The sequence below is a fragment of the Oryctolagus cuniculus genome, chromosome 15, assembly GCF_051225735.1.
Source record: "Oryctolagus cuniculus isolate XC-2025 breed Fujian yellow rabbit chromosome 15, ASM5122573v1, whole genome shotgun sequence".
Lineage (NCBI taxonomy): Eukaryota > Metazoa > Chordata > Mammalia > Lagomorpha > Leporidae > Oryctolagus > Oryctolagus cuniculus.
The window spans coordinates 64,000,004-64,023,200 of record NC_142881.1 but is presented as its reverse complement, the minus strand read 5'-3'; the positions used below and the strand labels follow the sequence as shown (position 1 = coordinate 64,023,200).

General features: G+C 46.8%; 1 protein-coding gene across 4 annotated transcripts in view; it reads left to right on the top strand.

Annotated features, from left to right (window-relative positions):
* ECD (ecdysoneless cell cycle regulator) overlaps positions 1-9,409 on the top strand; it is a 44,589-nt gene extending 35,180 nt beyond the window's left edge. For 3 of the 4 annotated variants that reach the window (XR_016220962.1, XM_002718423.6, XM_089313465.1), the window contains 3 exons: positions 1,062-1,129; positions 5,150-5,364; positions 9,129-9,409. Coding sequence is in view for 3 of the 4 variants with exons in the window: in XM_002718423.6 (XP_002718469.3) it covers positions 1,062-1,129; positions 5,150-5,364; positions 9,129-9,359 (514 nt within the window). In the remaining variant the exon portion in view is untranslated. Of the gene's footprint in view, positions 1-1,061; positions 1,130-2,348; positions 2,531-5,149; positions 5,365-9,128 lie in introns of those variants that run through there. The other variant, XM_089313464.1, reaches the window with a different exon arrangement.
* The last annotated feature ends 13,788 nt before the right edge of the window (positions 9,410-23,197 follow it).

Genomic DNA, 23,197 nt, shown 5'->3' with positions numbered 1-23,197 from the left:
AGCCCCACAAATCTTTTTTAAAAATTAAAAAAAATCTGTCTCTCAATAAGCTCAGTCTTCTGATCTCCCATCCTGCAGCAGATTAGAAGCTGCAAACTCAAGGCGATAAAGAGGCTCTTCAGAGGCAGAAATAATTTCAAGAAATATGAAATTACACTTGACAAGTAACAGGAAAAGATAGATTAGACTTCATACTTGCACAGCAAATATATCTATCAATGGTGCTCTTGAGCTTCTTGAAAATATTAAAATTTACATCTACTTTTCTCTTTTTAAGAAAACAGAATAACAGAAGTTATGTTCTTACTTATTTTTAGGCTTTAGGTAAAGGAATAAACTTTGTTTAATTCAAGGGTAGGGAACGTCTGGCCTGCAGGCCATACAGGCCTGTGAAATTATTCTGGTCCTGCCAAGGCAACCACAGGTGGGACTCAAAATTCAATAAATCTTTACTGGTTAATTTTTTCTTTTTATAAGATTTATTTATTTATTTGAAGATAGAGACAGAGAGAGGTCTTCAATCCACTGGTTCACTCCCCAAATGGCCACAGTAGCTGGAGCTGGGCCTATCTGAAGCCAGGAGCCTGGAGCTTCTTTCAGGTCTCCCAAGTGGGTGCAGGGGCCCAAGGACTTGGCCCATCCTCTGCTGCTTTCCCAGGCCATAGCAGAGAGATGCATCAGAAGTGGAGCAGCCGGGACTTGAACTGGTGCCCATATAGGATGCCGACACTGCAGGCAGCTTCTTTACCTGCTACACCAGAGCTCCAGCCCCACTAGATATATCTTGTGAGGGGGTACAGGGTGGGTAGTTCCTTAAATGCATAAGCTCAATGAGCATAAAGAAGTTATAATTTTTTCTTTTCTTTATCAGACTTTTTATTTCACTTGCCTTGCAAGGGCGGTAGGCATAAGGATTTTTTAAATTTGAGCTGCAATTTTCCTTTCTGTTTTTGTTTTGAGGTTATATCTTTGTAGTTTTCCTAAGAATGACAACACCTTAGAAAAAGTGTCCAAGAGCTATGTTTGGCATATGTTAATTACCTTTTTCCTTAATCTTGCAGAGAACCTTCAGAGGCTCCAATCACTTTTGATGCAGATTCTTTTCTTAATTATTTTGATAAGATTTTAGGTAAGTTATATATGATCTGTACTTTCGTTTTGAAACTGTAAATCATGACTTTTATTAGCGCATCAGAGCATTAGATCTCTCAGAGACAAGACTTCTGCTCTCTCTTCCTAGTGTTGATTGCTTTCAGCCAACAAAACCATTAACTGCCCTATTAAGTGATGTTACAGAAACTGGCTAGCTCAGTGCTTACCATAATGACTACTCATGAAAAGTTTGAATGAAGCTTGTTTGTTGAGATACAATATTACTTTGGCTCCCACATTCTATTGTTTTGGCTCCTTTAGACTTAGTATATTTACAAATCAGTAATCTAAAAAAAATAGACAAGTGGCCCAATAAGAAATTTAGTACAAGGTGCCAACGCCGTGGTGCAGCAGGTTAATCCCCTGCCTGCGGCGCCGGCATCCCATATGGGCGCCGGTTCTAGTTCTAGCTGCCTCTTTTCCAGTCCAGCTCTCTGCTATGGCCTGGGAAAGCAGTAGAAGATGGCCCAAGTCCTTGGGCCCCTGCACCTATGTGGGAGACCTGGAAGAGGCTCCTGGCTCCTGGCTTCAGATCGGCGCAGCTCCGGCCATTGCGGCCATTTGGGGAGTAAACCAACAGAAGGAGGACCTTTCTCTCTGTCTCTCTCTCACACTGTCTGTAACTCTACCTCTCAAATAAAATAAATAAAGTCTTAAAAAAAAATAAAAGAAATTTAGTACAAGCTATAAACAGGCAGAGCACTAAAGAAGAAAGAAATAGTAAATGAGTAAGTGTTTGAAAATAGTTAATTATTTCTAATAAGCAAGCAAGAAAATATAAAACAAATAAGCTGCCCATCATTCAGGAAAAATTTTGATTCCCAATAAGCAGTTTTTTCAAGGGTTAAAAAACAATGAGCAGTGTTATATTCTGAGGCTAGAAGCGAGTGTTGTTTTTCCACAGAGCAATGTGTCACTCTAGATTGTTCATACTTGGTGACTGCAATTTCACTTCCATGGATCTACCCTGAAAAAGATACATAGAATATACATAAAAGAACATACTTTAAAAAGTTTATGGGAAGTGGAATTAAAAGATGTTTATTTTGATTCAAAAAAGTTAGAAATCTATGCATGAGAGGTTTTCAAGAATTCATAGAAATGTGTATTATGAGAAAAGTGTATGTGGATTTCAGGAATTTTTGTACCAAAATAAATTTACCTCTAATTTCAATTTTTATTTATTTATTTGAAAGAGAGTGATCCCATCTGCAGGTTTACTCCTCAAATGCATTCAGCCGCTGGAGCTGGGACAGAACTAAAACTAGGAGGTAGGAATGCAATCCAGGTTTCCTATATGGTAGCAAGAACTAAACTCTTGAGCCATCACTGCTGCCTCCCAAGATCTGCACTTAGGAGCTAGAGCCAGGAATCAAACCCAAGTACTCTGATAACGGGGTGTGAGCATCTTAACCACTAGGCTAAAAGGCCACTTCTAAATTCAGTTTTTTAGTTCAGTTTAAAAAAATTCTTATCTATTTGTTTTCATTTTGAAAGAGAGGTAGACAAAGAAAGATCTTCCATCTACTGGTTCACTCTCCAAATACCTGCAACAGCCATGCCTAGGGCAGGCTGAAGCCAGGAGCCTAGCACTCCTCTAGGATCTCCCACTTAGTTTCCTAGGGCTCAAGTACTTGAGCCATCATCTGGTGCTTCCCAGGATACACATTAGCAGGAAGTGTGATTGGAAGTGAAGGATCCAGGACTTGAACCAGTAACTCTGATATGGGTTGTGGGCATTCCAAGTAATTAACAAACCACTATGCCCAATGCCTGTCTGTAATTCCATTTTGCCATGGACTTTTTGGAGTTGTCTTGTCTATTCTAGGATAGTCCTAGCATTGTAACAGCAAAAATTGGAATATCCTAAGTATCTACCCAGAGGGTTAAATAAGTCATTGTATATCCATATTATGAAATCTGCATAGCTGTAGTTCAGAATGAGGTCCCTATCTGTATTCAGATAGAGAAAAATTTATAAGATGTATAAATAAATGGAAAAGCAGGGGCCGGCACTGTGGTACAGTATATTAATCCTCCGCCTACAGAGCCAGCATCCCTTATGTGTGCCAGTTTGGTCCCGGCTGCTCCTCTTCCGATGCAGCTCTCCTGTGGTCCAGGAAGGCAGTGGAAGATGACCCAAGTGCTTGGACCTCTGAATCTGTGTGGGAGACCTGAAAGAAGCTCCTGGCTCCTGGCTTTGGATTGGCCCAACTCCAGCCATTACGGCCATTTGGGGAATGAACCAGTGGATGGAAGACTTTTCTCTCTATCTCTTCCTCACTGTCTGTAACTCTACCTCTCCAATAAAAAAATAAAAATCTTTAAAAAAAAATTGAAAAGCAAACCATAATTCAGTATGAACACTGTGATACCATCTGTGTATAAAAGAAAAACTATGGTTTTTTTTTTAAAGATTTATTTACTTATTTACATGAAAGAGTTACAGAGAGAGAAGGAGAGGCAGAGAGAGAGAGAGAGAGAGAGAGAGAGAGAGAGAGAGGTCTTCCATCCACTGGTTCACTTCCCAGTTGGCCGCAACGGCCGGAGCTGCACCATTCCGAAGCCAGGAGCCCGGTGATTCTTCTGGGTCTCCCATGCGGGTGCAATGGCCCAAGGACTTGGGCCATCCTCCACTGCCCTCCCAGGCCACAGCAGAGAGCTAGACCAGAAGTGGAGCAGCTGGGACACAAAGAGGCACCCATATGGGATACCAGCACTGCAGGTGGTGGCTTTACCCACTGCGCCACAGCACTGGCCCCCAAAACTATGTGTTTATGTAGTGAATGTACAGCACTGCATAGATGTCTGTATGTCTACCAAACTGTTAAAAAGATGCTTACCTCTGAGAAGTTAGTGAAATGTAAGACAGAATTTATGGCTTGAATCAAAATATATATATGTGTACTATGTAGTTTTAAAATTTTTTAAGAAAAAATGTTAATTAAAATTCGCTTTAAAACATAAAAGGCTGAATCCTTTGGCGCAGCCTGTGTAGTTTCCCATAAATGTCTGCAAGCATCACTATTTGTGGAAGGCATCTTTTTTTTTTTTTTTTTCACACCTGTCTGATGGTACCAAAAGCCAATAACAATTAACATTTTTTTTTAACTTTTATTTAATGAATATAGATTTCCAAAGTACAGCTTATGGACTACATTGGCATCCCCCTCCCCCGCAATGACTTCCCTCCCACCCGCAACCCTCTCCTTTCCCACTCTCTCTCCCCTTCCATTCATATCAAGATTCATTTTCAATTTTCTATATATACAAAAGATCAGTTTAGTCTACATTAAGTAAAGATTTCAACAGTTTGCACCCCCATAGAAACACAAAGTGAAATATACTGTTTGAGTACTCGTTATAGCATTAAATCTCAATGTACAGCACATTAAGGACAGAGATCCTACATGAGGAGTAAATGCACAGTGACTCCTGTTGTTGACTTTACAAATTGACACTCCTGTTTATGGCATCAGTAATCTCCCTATGCTCCAGTCATGAGTTTCCAAGGCTATGGAAGCCTTTTGAGTTCTCCGACTCTTATCTTGTTTAGACAAGGTCATAGTCAAAGTGGAGGTTCTCTCCTCCCTTCAGAGAAAGGTACCTCCTTCTTTGAAGACCTGTTCTTTCCACTGGGATCTCACTCACAGAGATCTTTCATTTAGGTTTTTTTTGTTTTTGTTTTTGTTTTTGTTTGCCAGAGTGTCTTGGCTTTCCATGCCTGAAATACTCTCATGGGCTTTTCAGCCAGATCCGAATGCCTTTAGGGCTGATTCTGAGGCCAGAGTGCTGTTTAGGACATCTGCCATTCTATGAGTCTGCTGTGTATCTCGCTTCCCATGTTGGATCACTCTCCTGGAAGGCATCTTTGTGAAGTAACTTGGCTATGTAAAATGCTCATTTTCTGTTTGTAACATTCTAATTCTTTTGAGAGGTGTAAGCAACTGAAAAAAATTTTTTTCAAGTGTCTTTTTCTGTGTTGGGGTCTGCACAGGGCCAGGGCCTCATGAGTCAGACTCTGATGATCTGGAGGAGGAAGATTTTGAATGTTTAGACAGTGATGATGACTTGGACCTTGGAATGCAGGAACCTGGAGAAGAGGCCTCTCTGAAAGGAACTCTGGATAATCTCAAGTTATACATGGCCCAGATGGACCAGGAACTGGCACACACCACCATTGGCAAAAGTTTCACCACCCGGAAGCAAGCAGTATGTGTGTTTTTAACTTCCTTTCCATTTCTAAGTCTATTTTGTAGGATAGCTAAAACCATGTTTATTTTTCCCCCCAAATTTGTGAGATTTGAATAAATAAATAATAATGCTATTTTTTCCAAACCCTGGTAGGATGAAAGATTATATACATTTTATTTTCTAGATATAAGTTTAATTATATTGCTTATTTTATGTTATCTATTTAAAATAAATAGAATATACTGAAATTAGTGTATGGTTGCATGCTTCTACTTCCATCATAATAAATAGGTTTTTTTAAGATTTTTTTTTTTTTATTTGAAAGGCAAATACAGAAAGAAAGAGAGAGAGACAGAGAGAAAGGTCTTCCAGCTGCTGGTTCATTCCCAAGTGGCTGCAATAACCAGGGCTGTGCCAGGCTGAAGCCAGGAACCAGGAGTTTCTTATGGGTCTTCCACACTGGGGCAGAGGACCAAGGACTTGGTCCATCTTCTGCTGCTTTCCCAGGCACATTAGCAGGGAGCTGGATTGGAAGTGGAGCAGCCAGAACCCGAATCTGCGCCCAGATGGGATGCTGGTGCTGTAGGCTGCGGCTTACCCTGCTAAGCCATGGTGCTGGCCCCAATAAATAGATTTTTTTAAAAAGAGGGCCTTAAATATCCAAATAATTTTCATATTTTAAGTTTGTTTTATCTTTCCCTAGTTTAAAACCAAATTTAAAGTTCATCCTAGTTTGTCAGTACTGTGTACCCTAGACAGAGGCATTCTAAAGAAAGAGCATGGAGCCTGAGTGAGTGTCCTGGTTTAGGGTTTGAAATCTAGTTTAGCCATCAATTGTGAATGTGTCCATTAACCAGTGATGATGCCATAGAATGAACAGAGAACCTAATGAGTTCACAGTAAAATCCATAAAGGGCTGTAATTAATGTTGATTCCCCTTTTTTGATTATCTAAAGCACAGGTAAAATTGGTTTCTTTTAGAATTTCCAAAACCTAATAGAAACTATATATTAGGTGTAGTTAAAACAATATTTCTTAAATTTTATTGTCATCACTAGCCAACTAAAGATCTTTTTATACTGTAGATACTATTTTTTTTAAGATTTTATTTTATTTATTTGAAAGAGTTAGAGAGGTAGAGACAGAGTTCTTCCATCCGCTGGTTCACTCCCCAAATGGCTGCAATGGCCAGAGCTGCGCCAATCCGGAGTCAGGAGCTTCTTCCAGCTCTCCCATGTGGGTACAGGGGCCCAAGGACTTGGGCCACCCTCAGCTGTTTTCCCAGGCACATTAGCAGGGAGCTGGATTGGAAGTGGAGCAGCTAACACTCCAACCGGCACCCATTGGAATGCCAGTGCTGCAGGTCGGAGCTTTAACCCACTGCATCACAGTGCTGGCCCATGTAGATTCTAATTAAGCAGGTCTGGGATGAGGCCTGCAGTTTTTTATTTCTTTTTTTTTTTTTTTTTTTTTTTAGATTTATTTATTTTAAAGAGTTAGAGACAGAGCGAGAAGTCCTCCATACATACACTGGTTCACTTCCCAAACAGCCACAACGGCCAGAGCTGAGCTGATCTGAAGCCAGGAGTCAAGAGCTTCTTCTGGGTCTCCCATATGGATGCAGGAGCCCGATGACTTGGGCCGTCCTCTGCTGCTTTCCCAGCATATTAGCAGGAAGCTGGATCAGAAGTAGAGCAGCCAGGTCTCGAACCAGTGCCCATATAGGATGTTGGGGCTGCAGGCTGAGACTTTAACCTGCTGTGCCACAGTGCCATCCCCAAGATTTTTAATTTCTTACAAGCGCTGAGTGATACAGATACAGGTAGTCCACATACCACACTTTCAGTTTCAGTGAAGTGAAGGTCTATAGATGAAGCCAAAATCTTTCAAATCCTTTCTCCAACCTTTGAAATCAGAGGTCCAAGTAACAATTCAGTCTTTGTCATTGGATCCCCACAAAACCTTATGTTTCTATTTTAAGATTCTTCATTGGGGATTAAAAAGGAAATATAGTGGGGCTGGCACTGTGGCGTAGCAGGTAAAGCCACCTCTGCATTGCTGGCATCCCATATGGATGCCAGTTCAAGTCCCAGCATTGCCCGATTCCTTGGGCCCCTGCACTGCATGGGAGACTTGGGAGAAGCTCCTGGCTCCTGGATCCTGGCTTCATACAGGCCCAGCTTCGGCCATAGCGGCCGTTTGGGGAGTAAACCAGTAGATGGAAGACTTCTGCCTGTGCCTCTCAAATAAGTAAATAAATCTTCCAAAAATATTTAAAAATGAAATATAGCTTCTTTCACTTAGAAGAAAATTTAATTTTTGTTTTTTTAATATTCAAATTTATTTAATTTTTTTTAAAGAATTGTTTATTTGAAAGGCAGAGATACAGAAAGGGAAGGAGAGAGAGAAAGATGAGATCTTCTATCTGGTGGTCCACTCCCCAAATGGCCAACAACAGCCAGGGCTGGGCCAGGCTGAAGCCAGGAGCCTGGAGCTTCTTCCAGGTCTCCCATGTGGGTTCAGGGGCCCAAGCACTTGGATCATCCCCTGCTGCTTTTCAGGCTCAGCAGCATGGAGCTGGACCAGAAGTGAAGCAGCCCAGGACTCAAACTGGAGCCCATAGGAGATACTGACACTGCAGGCAGAGGCTTAACCTTCTACACCACAGCAACAGCCCCAGTGTTGATTTCTTTAAAAATTCTTTGGCAGGCTATAAATTACCTGCTTAATCCTAGTTGTCTCCTTTCAGCTATTTCATAGTGGGAGTGAAATAATGCAGTTTATTGACATTGTTACTAGAAAGAAGCATGATATAATCTTTAGAATGAAGTTTTTATTTTTTTTAAGATTTTTAAAATTATTTATCTCTCCCTCTGTAACTCTACCTCTCAAATAAATAAACTTTTTTAAAAGGTTTATAAATTTTTTTTTTTTTTTTGACAGGCAGAGTTAGTGAGAGAGAGAGACCAAGCGAAAGGTTTTCCTTCCGTTGGTTCACCCCACAAATGGCTGTTATGGCTGGCACGCAGCGCTGATCTGAAGCCAGGAGCCAAGTGTTTCCTCCTGGTCTCCCATGCGGGTACAGGGCCCAAGCACTTGGGCCATCCTCCACGGCCTTCCCAGGCTACAACAGAGAGCTGGACTGGAAGAGGAGCAGCTGGGACAGAATCCAGTGCCCCGACTGGGACTAGGGTGCCGACGCCGCAGGCGGAAGGATTAGCCTAGTGAGCTGCAGCGCCAGCCAAAATTTTATTTGAGAGGCTAAGTTACAGAGAGGTTTTTTAAAATATATATTTATTTTATTTATTTGAAAGAGTTACAGAGAGGTAAAGACAGAGAGAGAAGTCTTTAATCTGCTGGTTCACTCCCCAAGTGGCCGCAACAGCCAGAGCTGGGCCTATCTGAATCCAGAAGCCAGGGGCTTCTTCTGATCCTCTACATGGGTGCAAGGACCCAAGCACTTGGGTCATCTTCCACTGCTTTCTCAGCCCATTATTAGGGGGCTGGATCAGAAGTGGAGCATCTGGGACCTGAACTGGCGCCCATATGGGATGCAGGCAGAGGCTTAGCCCACTATGCCACAGCAGCGTCCCCTAGAATGAAGTTTTAATATGTGTGTTAAATCATATAGTTAATTAGACTTCATTTTCACTTTATAACACAAAGGATAAGAAATATCCTCTTTGATTTGGAATTCAGATTTACTAGTTAGCTTTTTATTATATCTAATATCCAACCCAAGGGAATATTATCTCATGATTTTGTTTTTCTTCTTGAATAAGGAACCTGCATCCCAAACTACCGATAACAATTCAGATGAGGAAGATTCTGGTGCAGGAGAACCTGTTTTGGCACCAGTGGATGTAGACTTGAACCTGGTTTCAAACATCCTGGAATCCTATAACTCTCAAGCTGGACTGGCAGGACCCGCTTCCAACCTCCTCCACAGCATGGGAGTGCAGCTGCCTGACAACACAGATCACAGACCTACCAGTAAGCCGACAAAGGACTAATGAGCACACCTTGTTTCTCTTTTTCTTTTTAAATAAATACTGAGTCTCAATGTTTTCCTTTCTAGTTTAGATAACTCATTTAGTAAAAATGTTTCTTCATTACAAGTTTCAGAGTTTTCTCCCTCAGCCTCTAAAGTTGATCTCTGCCTAAGTCTTTGTGATCTCAGAAAGACTCTGGGATACACAGGAGGTTTTAGAATCAGCAGGATAGGATTGAGCCCCAGGACAATCTCTAAGATGGCAATTACATGCTCCATGTTAAAACCATACCCTACCACAATTTACCCTTGGTATTATTCTGGTTAAGTTTTCCATTAAGTATATTCATCCTCAGGTCAAAATTCCAAGTTGGCAAATTTGAGTTGATGACTCATTCTCTTTTACTAATTCTTTTAACGGGTCACACAATAAAGTGCACAAATCTTAAGTGGAAAATTAGTGAATTTTTGCATGTATGTACCTAAATCAAGATAAAGAATTTACTACTTTAAAAAAACAGTTTTTTGCCGGCGCCGCGGCTCACTAGGCTAATCCTCCGCCTAGCGGGGCCGGCACACCGGGTTCTAGTCCCGGTTGGGGCGCCGGATTCTGTCCCGGTTGCCCCTCTTCCAGGCCAGCTCTCTGCTGTGGCCAGGGAGTGCAGTGGAGGATGGCCCAAGTGCTTGGGCCCTGCACCCCATGGGAGACCAGGAGAAGTACCTGGCTCCTGCCATCGGATCAGCGCAGTGCGCCGGCTGCAGCGTGCTGGCCGCAGCCATTGGAGGGTGAACCAACGGCAAAGGAAGACCTTTCTCTGTCTCTCTGTCTCTCTCTCTCACTGTCCACTCTGCCTGTCAAAAAAAAAAAAAAAAAAAAAAACAGTTTTAATGAGCTATAATTTCTATATCAAAAAATTGACTCCTTTAAGTTTTAATTCTTTTCTTTTGAAGATTTATTCATTTATTTTAAAGGCAGACATGCACAGAGGAGGAGAGAGAGCTCTTCCACCTGTTGCACACGCCCCAAATGGCCGCAGTGGCCGGGGCTGGCCCAGGCCAGAGCCAGGAGCTTCCTCCAGGTCTCCCACGTCATTACAGGGGCCCATGGACTTGGGCCATCTGCTGCTGCTTTCCCAGGTACATTAACAGGGAGCTGGATCAGAAATGGAGCAGCCAGAAATCTTACTGATACCCTTATGGGATGCCAGTGCCGTGGGCGGAGGCACTTCCAGTGGGGAATGCAGGCATCCCAAGCAGTGGCTTAACCTGTTATGCCACAATGCTCACCCTAAATTTATTCCTTTTTTTTTTTTTTTTTTTTTTTTTTTTTATGCATTTGCAAAGGTAGAGTTGAGAGAGAGAGAAGGAGGGAGAGAATTTTCTATTTGCAAGTTCTCTCCCCAGATGGCTGCAACAGCCTGGGGCTGGAACTGGGCCATACTGAAGCCAGGAGCCTGGAACTCCATCCAGGTGTTCCACATGGGTGGCAGGGGCCTAAGTACTGGGGCATCTTCTGCTGCTTTCTCAGGTGCATTAGTAGGGAGCTGAATCGGTAGTGGAGCAGCTGGGACTTGAATTGGCACTCATATAGGATGCCAGTATGACAGGCAGTGGCTTAACCCTCTGTGCTGCAGGTCTGGCCCCAAATTTATTCCTTTGAAGTATATAATTCCAGGACCAGATTTGTGGTGTAGTGAGTAAAGATTCCATCTGTAACACCAACATCTCATATGGGTGCTGATTTGTCTTAGCTGCTCCACTTCTGACCCAGCTCCCTGCTAATGACCTGGGAAAAGCAGCAGATGGCCTTAGGCTCCTACACCCACATGGGAGACCTGGAATGCGCTCCTGGCTCCTGCCTCAGCCTCAGCCTGGCCCAGCCCTGGCCGTTGCAGCCGTCTGAGGAATGAACCAGTGGATGGAAAAATCTCGCTCTCTGTCTCCCCCGCTCTCCCTGTAACTTTGACTTTCAAAAAACAAATAATTCTTAAAAAAAAAAGTATATAATTCTGGGTCCTTTATTTAACTTGGTGGTTAAGAAGCCCACATCCCATATCAGAGTAACTGCTTTATTTAATTTTTTTTAAGATTTATTTATTTATTTTTTTGAAAGGCAGATTTACAGAGAGATAGACCCAGAGGGAGAGAGAGGTCTTCCATCTGCTGGCTCACTCCCCAGATGGCCGCTATGGCTGGAGCTGTGCTGATCTGAAGCCAGGAGCCTGTACCCTGCTCTCCCACGTGGGTGCAGGGGCCCAAGGACTTGGTCCATCTTCTGCTGCTTTTCCAGGCCATGGCAGAGAACTGGATCAGAAGTGGAGCAGCTGGGACTTGAATTGGTGCCCATATGGGATGCTGGCACTGCAGGTGATGGCTTTACCTGCTGCGCCACAGCGCCAGCCTCAGTAACTGGTTTAAATACCTGGCTCTTGGTCCTGACACCAGCAGACCCTGGGAGGTAGCAGTGATGGCTAAAGTAATGAGATTCCTGCCACCCACCTGGGAGCCCCAACACAGCCCCAGTCATTGCAGGCATTTGGAGGGTGAACCAGCAGCTGAGTGTACTCACTTGCACTCTCTCTGCTCCTGAAAAAAAAGTGTAAAATTAAGGGGCATTTAGTGTATTTATACTAAATTACTACTATCTGAATTCTAGAACATTTTCATCATCCCCCAAAGAAACTCTTGTACCACTTAGGGTCACACCCCATTCAATCCTGCTTTCCAGCCCCTAGAAACCACTTATCTACTTCCTGCTTCTATGCATTTCCCTGTTTTGGATATTTTAAATGTTGACACTATATTTGTTTAAATGAATTGACAGAAATTTGATATTTAAAGTAGCTATTATCTGTTACTAAGATGAATTATTATTATTATTATTTTTTTTTGGCCAGGCAGAGTTAGACAGTGAGAGAGAGAGAGAGAGAGAGAGAAAGGTCTTCCTTCTCTCTGTACAGATCCTGGGAGGCAGCAGTGATTACTCAGGTGAATGCATTTCTGCCACCCAATGGGAGAGCTGGAGTGAGCTCCTACTTCCCAGCTTTGACCCAAATTCCAGACACTCCAGGCAATGGAAGACTGAAGCAGTGAAGGAATGAACTTGATCTCTCACAGTGTGTAGATAGAACACAAAGGGCAGGTGGTCAGCCTGGCAGTGGACTCACCAGTTCGGATGTCTGTATCCCAGATCGCAGCACTTGTTAGATACCCGGCTCCAGCTCCTGACTTCCGGTTCCTGTTCATGCAGGCCCTGGAAGGGGGGGGGGGGGGCACGGGTGATGGCTCAAATGACGGAGTTCCTGCCACCTTGGAGGACATCTGGATTCTACTTCTGGCTCCCACGATTGGCATCAGCCTGCTCCAGCTGTGGTGGGGCTGCAGAGAAAGAACCATGTGATGAGAACACTATCTATATATTGATCTCTATTTCCACATCTATTTCTTTGTCTCTTTCTGCCAATAATTTTTAAAAAACAGTTCTATATTGCATGTTGCCAAGTATATTGCCTTCTAGAAAAGTCAGAGAATACAGGCACAGTTCATAGACCAGCAGTTGACAAGAGAAGGGTGAATGGGTGGAGCCCAGTGGATTTACAGGACATTGAAACTACTCTGTGTGTCACTGTATTAATGGACCCAGGATGGCATGGATTTGTCAGAACCCACAGAATGTACAACACAGATCAACACTAATATAACATATAGACATTATCTGATAATACTGTTGTATCTCTACAGTGGTTCAACAATTGTAACCAACATGTCACACTCAAGCAAGATGTTAATTTGAGGGGGGACACACTAAAACTTGGGGACAATACAAGAGGACTCTCTGTGCTGTCTACTCTATTCTCTGTAACCGGAAACAGTGCTGAAAGACAATTCCACTGACTGACAAAACAGGAAAACTACAGACTGGGAGATAATATTTGCACATCAGATACTTTAGATAAATGAATGGGGAAACATAAAGACACTCAGGATTCAACACTAACAAACCAAACAGCAAAATAAAAGGGAAGAAATGTTACACCCAGTTCAGTTGTCCCCAAAGACCACCAAGGAGCCGATACCGCTGTAAAGCACATGAGAGTTTTATTGCAGGTCCGGGCCTGGACTCTCAATCAGCACAGACTCAGTGCATCTGAATTAAGAGCCCCGACCCTTCAGTTAACAGGGTTTTTATAGGGTTTTCCGAGACATTCTATACATCATGGTACTATTAAGCAAATCATCTCATCCCACGGGAAATTCAAAGGACATCTCCTAGAATTGATTAGTGCATCAAGTGGCGGGAACGGACCTACTACAGGTGGTTGGATGACTTTGGAGTTGATGCCTTTTGAATTGATTGGCCGAAGCATAGGGTCCGAGCTGCTGGGGTGTACGTGCCGAACTGAAGGTCTCAGGAAGCTATTAATGACCTTATCTGCCCTGAGAAGACACCAGGAACCCTAGGTATTTCTCTGTTATCTGCTAATCGGCTGTTGCTAGGAGAGTTTATCACAAGGGGAGTTCATTTATTTACTTTTAGGAGCTTCTGGCTCAAAGTTCAGGGCCTGGTCAAGCCCAAGTTTCAAGATGGAGGCCTAACTTAAAATAGTTACACCTTGATCCAGGCTCAGGTCTCACAGAAATACTAAACAGACAATACACAGACACAGACATTCAAACAGCAAATAAAAACCTGAAGAGATGCTCCACAGTATTCCTCAGTAGGGAAATCTGAATTCCTGTAACAGTGAGATACAACAACCCATTGAAATGGTTAATACTGACAAGAAGAAAAATGATACCAAAATCTTGGGGAGAATATAGAGCAACTAAAATACCCACACATTCCAAGTGAAACTCCAAATGCAACACTATTTCTGTTAATTTGTACTTACTTATTTCAAAGGCAGAAATCAGACAGAAAGGCCTCCATACTGCTGCTTCACTACCCAGAGGCTCCAAACAGCTGAGGTAGGACCAGGGGGAATCCAAAACTGGGAATTCAATCTGTGTGGACTCGTCCTGTGAGGTCTGCACTGCCAGGATGGTGGGACGACTGCGTTCTTCGACAAAAACCACCAGAGACAAGTTTGGTAAACATGTCCATTTAAATGACCAAGCATAAGCTTTTAGAGGGCAGGCAGAGGGGGTGTAGCTAATTCAGGGCCACACTATTTCTATACGATAAAGCCGATATTGGCGCCACTGTGCCCCTCCATTTAGCTTGAGGTCACGTGGCCTAGGTAGCCTTCCTGATGGGCCAACATGGTTCTGCTCACGCCCTGTGGGTGTTTGGCTATAAAGGGGAGTGCTCAGTGATTGGCAGTCACAAGGCTCTGCAACAGAAGGCAGGGCTGAGGGAAATGTGCCTGGGGCTCCTTCCACCTGCCAGCAGTCAGGTTAACCTCCTGCATGGGCTAGGCAGGCAGTGTCCCAGCCAGGCACAGGATCACCCGCAAACCTGAGTCTGCCGCAACAGTAGCAGGGAATCCCCTCCTCGAGCCATCATTTGTGCCTCCCAGGGTGGGAATTGCAGGAAGCTGGAATGGAAGTGGAGCTGAAACTCAAAACCAAGCACTTTGATATGGGATGCAGGTATCATTAGCACCATTCTACACACTAATCAAACACCTGCCGGCATCCCATGTGGATGCGGTTCGTGTCCTGGCTCTGCACTTCTGATCCAGCTCTCTGCTTATGGCCTGGGAAAGCAGTGGAAGGTGACACAAGTGTTAGGACCCCTGCACTCGCGTAGGAGACACAGAAGCAGCTCCTGGATACTGACTTCAAATTACCATGTTCCAGTTGTTGCAGCCATTTGGGGAGTGAACCAGTAGATAGACCCTCTCCCCTCTCCCCTCTCCCCCTCTCCCCCTTCCCCTCCCCCTCCCTCTCCCATAAAGTGCTTTGACCATTTCCTTAAAGTGAAACATCCCGTGAGCAGGCAACCCCGGAATTCCATCCCTATATATTTACTCAAGGGAAATGAAACCACAGTCACAGAAAAACTAGCAGTAAAAATTCACAGTGCCTTTACATGTGATCTTGAAAGCCAGGAAAGGCACAGAGGGCAAGCAGTGAATAGTGCCTGCTAGGAAGGGTAGGCGGGAGAGGGTGGGGAAGGCTAGTGAGGCACACCTAAGTTACAATCTGATACATTCCCAGTGTCCTAAAGCACAGGGAGCAGTCACCCTGCACAGAAACCAACCATGTTTCTGAGAAGACCTGGAAGACGGAGCTCCAAGGCTCTGATATGCAAAATATAAGGAGATGGACATGCTCATTACCCTGATTGATCATTACAACTGTATACAACTACGAAATTACAATACTGGGGCCAGTGCCATGGCTCACTTGGTAATCCTCCACCTGTGGTGTCGGCATCAAATATGGGTGCTGGTTCTAGTCCCGGTTGCTCTTCCAGTCCAGCTCTTTGCTGTGGCCCGGGAGGGCAGTGGAAGATGGCCCAAGTCCTTGGGCCCCTGCACCCACATGAGAGACCAGGAGAAGCCCCTGGCTCCTGGCTTTGGATCAGCACAGCGCCAGCTTAGTGGCCATTTGGGGAGTGAACCAACGGAAGGAAAATCTTTCTGTCTCTCTGTCTGTAATTCTACCTGTCAAATAAATATATTAAAAAAAAATTACAATACCGTACCCCACAAAGACAAGTGTTACATCAATTAAATCTTTAAAATTCTAAAAATTTAAAAAATGAGCAATGTCTTGGACACTACATGATGGAATGCTGTTGTGAACAGCCAAGAAGCACGAGTAAAAGTGCTCACCATGAATAGTCTGTAGAGAACACACAAATGAAGACCACGTGGGGTACACTTACACCCTAAAATCCTTAATGTGAAGAAAGACTGACGGCAGTGTACGCAGACAAGGAGGGGGAGAAACTGGATTAACAAGCAATGGCTGGACAGAGTGTAAAACGGTGCAAACACATTGTAAAATCCTTTGCCAAGTTCTTCCCCAGGTAAGCATACACTCCCTTCAGAAGCCACTATTGCACAGCTAGGTACGTTTCCTCTAGAACAATGAAAATATGCATTCACAGGCAAACTGGGACAAGAACACACTTCACAGCAGCTTTGCTCATAAGAGCCAAAAACTAGAAATGATACAAACAGCCAACAGATTAGAAGGGGGTAATGGGGCTGACGCTGTGGCACAAGGAGCTAAGCCTCTGCCTGTGACACGGGCATCTCACACTGCTGGCCTCTTTCCATTCAGCACTCTGCTATGGCCTGGGAAAGAAACAGAAGATGGCCCAAGTCCTTGGGTCCCTGCATCCACGTGGGAGACCAGGAAGAAGCTCCCAGCTTCACATCAGCCCAGCTCCCACCATTGTGACCATTTGGGGAGTGAACCAGGGATGGAAGACCTCTCTCTCTCTCTCTGCCTCTCTGTACCACTGCCTTTCAAATAAATAAATCTTTAGAAAAAAAATAAGAGCAGTAGAAGAAGAAGGGGTAAACAACATGGTTCTACTCATGCCCTGTGAGCATTCGGCTGTAAAGGGGAGTGCTCAGTGATCTGTGAGGCAGTGTGGGTGCTGAGCCAAGGCTCTGGAAACAACATTCCATTTGGGGAAGCTTCAGAACAGGCAAAAACCACTTCAAAATGTTCAAGTCGGGCACAATGGAAAAAAAAACTATACGGAGATTACAAAGTTGTACTGCCACAAAATAAAATTATATTTTAATTAGCTAATGCTTCCAGGAACTTTTTGAAGCACCTCAATGGACTGGAAATGCACAAGAGGAGATGTTCTGGGGCCATCAAAATTCTGAAACTTAAGAGAAAAACTGTGTTTAATGGTGCAACTTAACACCCTCCATTGCCAGGAAAAACCAGGATTCCAAGCAGCAAGGAAACATATGACCCCCAGGACTCTCCCAATGATGAAAATAGGAGGGTGACCCAAATAAGGGAGGTCCCTGATCACACAAGGGTCAATTCTAGAACAGCACAATAAAGGAGCTGCCACTTTAGAGGCCCTGGGCATAGCTGGATCTGAGCAAGAGTGGGTTCCAAGGCTGCACACATTTATCAAACTCATCAAACCATACTTCAGATCTGTGCATGTCACTGCATCTGCATTACACCTGGGCATGGCGAAGTGGCATAACAGGTAAATCCACCACCTGCAGTGCCAGCATCCCATATGGATGCCGGTTCAAGAACCAACTGCTCCACTTCTGATCCAGCTCAATGCAGTGGCCTGGGAAAGCAGCAGAAGATGGCCCAAGTCCTTGGAACCCTGTACCCTCATGGGAGTCCCGGAGGAGGCTCCTGGCTTCTATTGGCACAGCTCAGGCCTTTGCAGCCAACTGAGGAGTGAACCAACAGGTGGAAGACCTCTCTTTCTCTCTCTCTCTCTCCCCTTCTTCTCTCTCTGTGTAACTCTGTGAACTAAATAAATAAATATTAAAAAAGTATAAAGCATCCACTCACACAGTGGCTGTGTGACAACTACCAGTGGCTTCCATGACAACTCACTGGAAGGGCCAGGGCCAGCTTTTGTGGACAGGAAGCATCAGGACTCACACAGTGCTGATGGGGAAACACAGCAGCACCCATGCCTTAGAAAGCAGCACCAGAGATGAAGATGTGCAGCCGATGCCACAGCCCTGCAGCCCCAGGTGCACTTCCAATAGAAGAATGGGGAGGAGGGGGTCAGGTGCTGCGGTCAGCATTCCAGTGCACAGTCACAGAGTATCTGGACTTCAATGCACACGGCACAACTACTCCAACGGCATCAAGAATGCCGCCAGAGACTACCGTGCGCTGGGAATGAGCCCTCGACAAAGACCTGAAAGAATGGAGACTCTCACAAAGATAATGCCTCCAACATACCAGCGACACTTCCGGTCCCACTGCTCCACACCTGTGAACCACGCAGGTGATGGCCCACGTACTTGGCCCACAGCCACCCTCATGGGAGACCTGGATGGAGTTCCTGACTCCTGGCTTCTGTCTGGGCCAGCACTGGCAACGGCAGCCATTTGAGAAAAGAGTTACTGGATGGTGGATATCCAGCTGGCACTCTTTGTTCTGCCTACTAATTAGTAAAAATCACATAACCACACACAGACACACATAAATACATACACACACCCAAACACCTGACCCAGAGTGTTTATGGTTACTCTCAATTGACCCAGAGGTCCAGTCGAGACTCAGGGAAGAACTAATGGAGGGAAAGTCTCGCTCCCAACGCCGGAGGTGAAACTGCAGCCCCACAGAGGGTGCCAGCCGCAATTGGGCCAGACCAGGGGCAGGTAAATGGTGGCCCGAGGTGCAGAATGTGACAGCAGGTAAGGTGGTCGAGCTAGAACAGACCACTGCCATGCCCTCAAAATAAAGGCAGCAAAAACCAATGCAACATGGCTAAAGAAATAAGTAAACGCACAATTGTAATGGAAGACGTTGAAATCTCAGTAACTGACCACATGGAATCTGTAACGAAATCCCAAAATTATCAGCAATTAATTGCATTCTGCTGCCATTTAGAAAACACTTTTGGGGCTGGCGCTGTGGCGCAGCGGGTTAAAAGCCCTGGCCTGAAGCACCAGTATCCCATATGGGTGGTTCTAGTCCCAGCTGCTCCTATTCTGATCCAGCTCTCTGCCATGGCCTGGGAAAGCAGTAGAAGATGGCCCAAGCCTTTGGGCCCTAGCATTCATGTTGGAGATCCAGAAGAAGCTCCTGGCTCCTGGCATCAGATTGAGCGCAGCTCCAGCCATTGTGGCCATCTGGGGAGTGAACCAGTGGACAGAAGACCTCTCTCTCTGTCTTTACGTCTCTCTATAATTCTTTCAAATAAATAAAAAGAAAAAGAAAACACTTTTGCTGATGACTGAAGATACGCAATTTCAAATACACATAGAGCACTTCCCATAATGAACTACGTTCCAGGTTCCAGAGCATAACTCAAGGATTTTATAAATATAAATATCATATGAATTAACTAATATCATGCATATGTTCTTTATAACAATAAAAGGAAAATAAAAATTAGTAACAAAGATAACTGGAAAAATTTCAAAATACTGAGAAATTTAAAACCACAATTCTGAATAACATAGGAGTCAAGAACCAAGTAAAAAAAGGCAAGGGGGCTGACGCCATGGCTCACTTGGTTAATCCTCTGCCTGCGATGCCACATCCCAGATGAATGCCAGGTTCTAGTCAGACCTTACCTCAGGCGTTCTCGATCACTTGACCAGAAGGCTCAGGGAAGACCTGATGGAGGAGGAGGTGTTGGTCCCAAAGCAGGTGAAACTGGAGCCCCACAGATGGTTCCGGCCTCAGCAGCTGCTCCTGGGCACGGGCAGCTAAGTTGTGGCCCCAGGTGCAGAATGTGCCAGCAGCTGAGGCTGTGGCGCTACCAGAGCAGACCACTGCGCATGATGAGGACCTGTGCCAGCAGAGAGCTCAGGAGAGGGTCCCAGATATCCTGGCCCAGGGCAAGCAGCATGGGCACCAGGGTACAGAGTCCCCAGGCCCAGGCATGAGGCTGTGACTGCCCTCAGCACCCCAGGGACTCCGGGACACCTCCAGCAGATATGAAGGGCTGTCAATATGAGGGGCAGGTGTCCAGGGTGAAGAAGGTAGATGGGGACAGAGGAGCCCAGCTCTGATTGGATGGTGCTGGCCCAAGTCCCTTAATGGCTGGCCAGGCTCAGGGCATCCATGCGGTATCCAGGTGGCCATGTCTTCTTCCAATAGAACATAGGGGCCCCTGCTCCCAAGAACTGGTGAGCAGTCCACACTCACTGTCCTGACACCCACTGTCAGGAGGCCTGGGTGTCAGAGGTCCTTGCTGAGGGCCCAGCCACTCTTCTGACCCTCCTATCTCATCCATGCCCTTGATACCTGTAGAGCTTACGGTGTGGGGACACCTGTGCATCGACCTCAATGTCTTCATGGCCAGATGCCACACAACTTGTCCCCAGACTGTTGGGAGTGGCAGAGTTCCCGGCTGCTTATTGATTCAGACCTTAGCATGTGCCAGCTCTGCCCAGTGTGCAGAGACTCAGACCGCACCCCTGCCCCAGAATTGAGGCCATCCTGGACATAAGCCCAGGAAGTGATGGCTGCCTGTGGGGAGGGCAATGAGAGAAGGAGAGAAAGGAAGCTGTGATGACTGGGACTTTTCAGGGCATTCCTGGGAGGCCTCCCTGCCCTCCCATCTGGGTAGAAGGTTCTAGACGGATAAACCAGTGCTGACTCAAGGTGGGTCAGCTCAGGTGTGACAGGGACACCGGAGTGGGCTCATGGACACAGGAGGCTCTCTAGCGGATGAGGGGCTGACGGTACATCCAGAGTGGAGAGTCCAGCGGTAGATGGGTGGGGACGGGGACCCTGGGCACGGTGTTCTCTGTGCCTGCACAAGGTAAGAGGACAGAGGTCAAGAAAGGCCCTTGGAGGGGCAAGGACAGACTGTAACACCAAGATGGCAGCCTGGAGGTTCATGTGGGACCCAGGACTAAGGAGGTGCCGGGTGAGGGCTGAGCCACTTTGCCCAGGAGGAGCAGGTGCTGGGAAGCCCTGGGCTCCCTTAGAGGTGACGAGCAGGGGGATCCTCCTCATCCCTGAAGGGCCACGTGGCTGAGCCCAGGCTGCGGGTGGTCCTGAGTTGTCACTGCCACAGCCATGGTGGAATGGTCAGGAGAGGCCTGTGCTGGGGTCTCAGCAAGGGCAGGGAGGGGCTCCAGGGACAGGTGCATCTTCTGTCCTTCCTCATTCCCCTCCAGGGCCAGAGCAGAGGGCCGATGTGGAGAGGACCGACGCTGTGGCCACTGCCTGACCCTGCAGTCCAGAAGCCGTGTCCCAGTGGTGAAGGCGCCCCTCCCTCCTGGCTTCCCCTTTCCCTGGGCCAAGCTGGCAGGCACTGTGCAGCTGGCAGCCTTGGGACCCAGAGCAGGGCTTGATCCTGGGCACCTCCTGAACCCATCAGCATGGTGCCATTGATGCAGCCTCAGCCTCACGTGCTGCACTGAGGGGCACAGGCATTCACAAAGGTGGGCGCATTCAGGTCTTGCCAGGCCACCCACACCTCACGTGACCTGTGTGCCCCTCGTGTTGGGGAGCTGCCCCATGGGGCTGTGCCCTCGGCATTCCCCCATCCTCACCAAGAAATAGCCCAGTGAGGCAGGCTGGGCCAATTGCAGGACACTTGGTGCTACTTAGTATAGCCAGCATGCCGGGAGGTGACAATGACAAAGACCAAAATAAGCATTTGTGGGGCCAGCACCGTGGCTCACTTGATTAATCCTCCACCTGAGGTGCCAGCATCCCAGATAAGCGCTGGGTTCTAGTCCTGGCTGCTCCTCTTCCAGTCTAGCTCTCAGCTGTGGCCCAGGAAGGCAATGGAGGATGACCCAAGTGCTTGGGCCTCTGCATCTGCATGGGAGATCAAGAGGAAGCACCTGGCTCCTGGCTTCAGATAGGCATAGTTCCAGCTGTAGCAGCCATTTGGGGGGTGAACCAGTGGAAGGAAGACCTTTCTCTCTGTCTCTCTCTCTTTTTCACTGTTTGACTCTGTCAAATAAATAAATAAGCATTTGTGTGTTTTAGATGTGGAGCCTCCAGCCCCAGGGAGAGCCTTGGGGCAGACACATCTGGGTATCGAGGTGTGCTCACATCACACAGAGGAACACAAGTACCGCACAGTGAAGGCAGCTTCCCTGTCACCAGGCGGGCAGCATAGGAAGCACATGGAAGGCAGCCTGAGCCAGAGCCCATGCGGCTGAGCCAGGCCCACAGGGGCCTCCTGGCCTCTGCAGAGCCAGCGCTGAGCACGACCGGCCAGGCGCTGGAAGGGCTGAGCTGCTGCTGACGGTGACCCCTGGGTCTCCCCGGGCTGGGCGTCCTGGCCACCAGCAGTGCTGGGAGCTGCGGGCCTGTGGCTGCTCCGGCCCCACACGTGCTGCCTCTGCCCTTACTGCCAGCGCTAGCCTAGAGTTAGCAGCATGCGGATGAGGTGCTTGTCCGGAGGAGTCACAGTGATCTGTCTGAAGCCCTGGTCAGGGTCAGGACAGGGCCCTGGCTCCCGCTCTGGACATCTGGGCCATGCTGGCTTGAGGTCCTATGCGGGTGGTGCTTAGTAGGCCTCTCCCCTCCCCATCATCCCAGGAGGACCCCCTGTGTCCACCTCCTAAAACTCCTGGGAAGAGGGGCTGGAACAGCAGGAGGGGGCAGCAGGGGTTGGCAGTGCTGGGGCGGGGCCTCTGGTAGGACAGGAGGCTGCAGCCCTGGGAGTCTCCGTTCAGGTCATTGCAGGGGCAACCACAGAGTGTGGGGACCTCAGGAAGAAGGACAGGCCATGATGGGGTTCCCTGTGCCAGCTGTGTTCAAATAAAGAGGCCTTCACATTTGTGCCGTAATAAAACTGCAGAGGAAGAAAGGAGGGGCAGGAGGTGCCGGTTGCCTGGGACTTGGGGCCGTTACGGCAGGTGGCAGCGGGCCCTGGCACCCCTGGTGCCGGGGCAGTTCTGCCAGAGCCCTGCCCTCTTCACCTGGGCCCTGGGCAGAACACAGGCCCCACTTCTGGTGACCCTTAATGAAGCCAGGCCTGAGGACCCTGAGCCCTGCCACAGCAGAGCCACTTGGGATTGGCTGGCAGGCTTCTGTGATGTCACAGTCACTGAGGATGCGCACTCTGGGCTGGGCGGCGACCAGGGGCCAGTAGTGCGTCTACTGCCCAACTGACCAGGTGTTGGTAGTGTAGGCAGGAGGCACATTTGACGGAATCCAATGGATTCAAGACGGAGGTGAGTGGGACTGGCTCTCTGCGTGACCTGTGACGCGGGGAAGGTCACGCCCAGGTGGGTGGCACTGGTCTCCCAT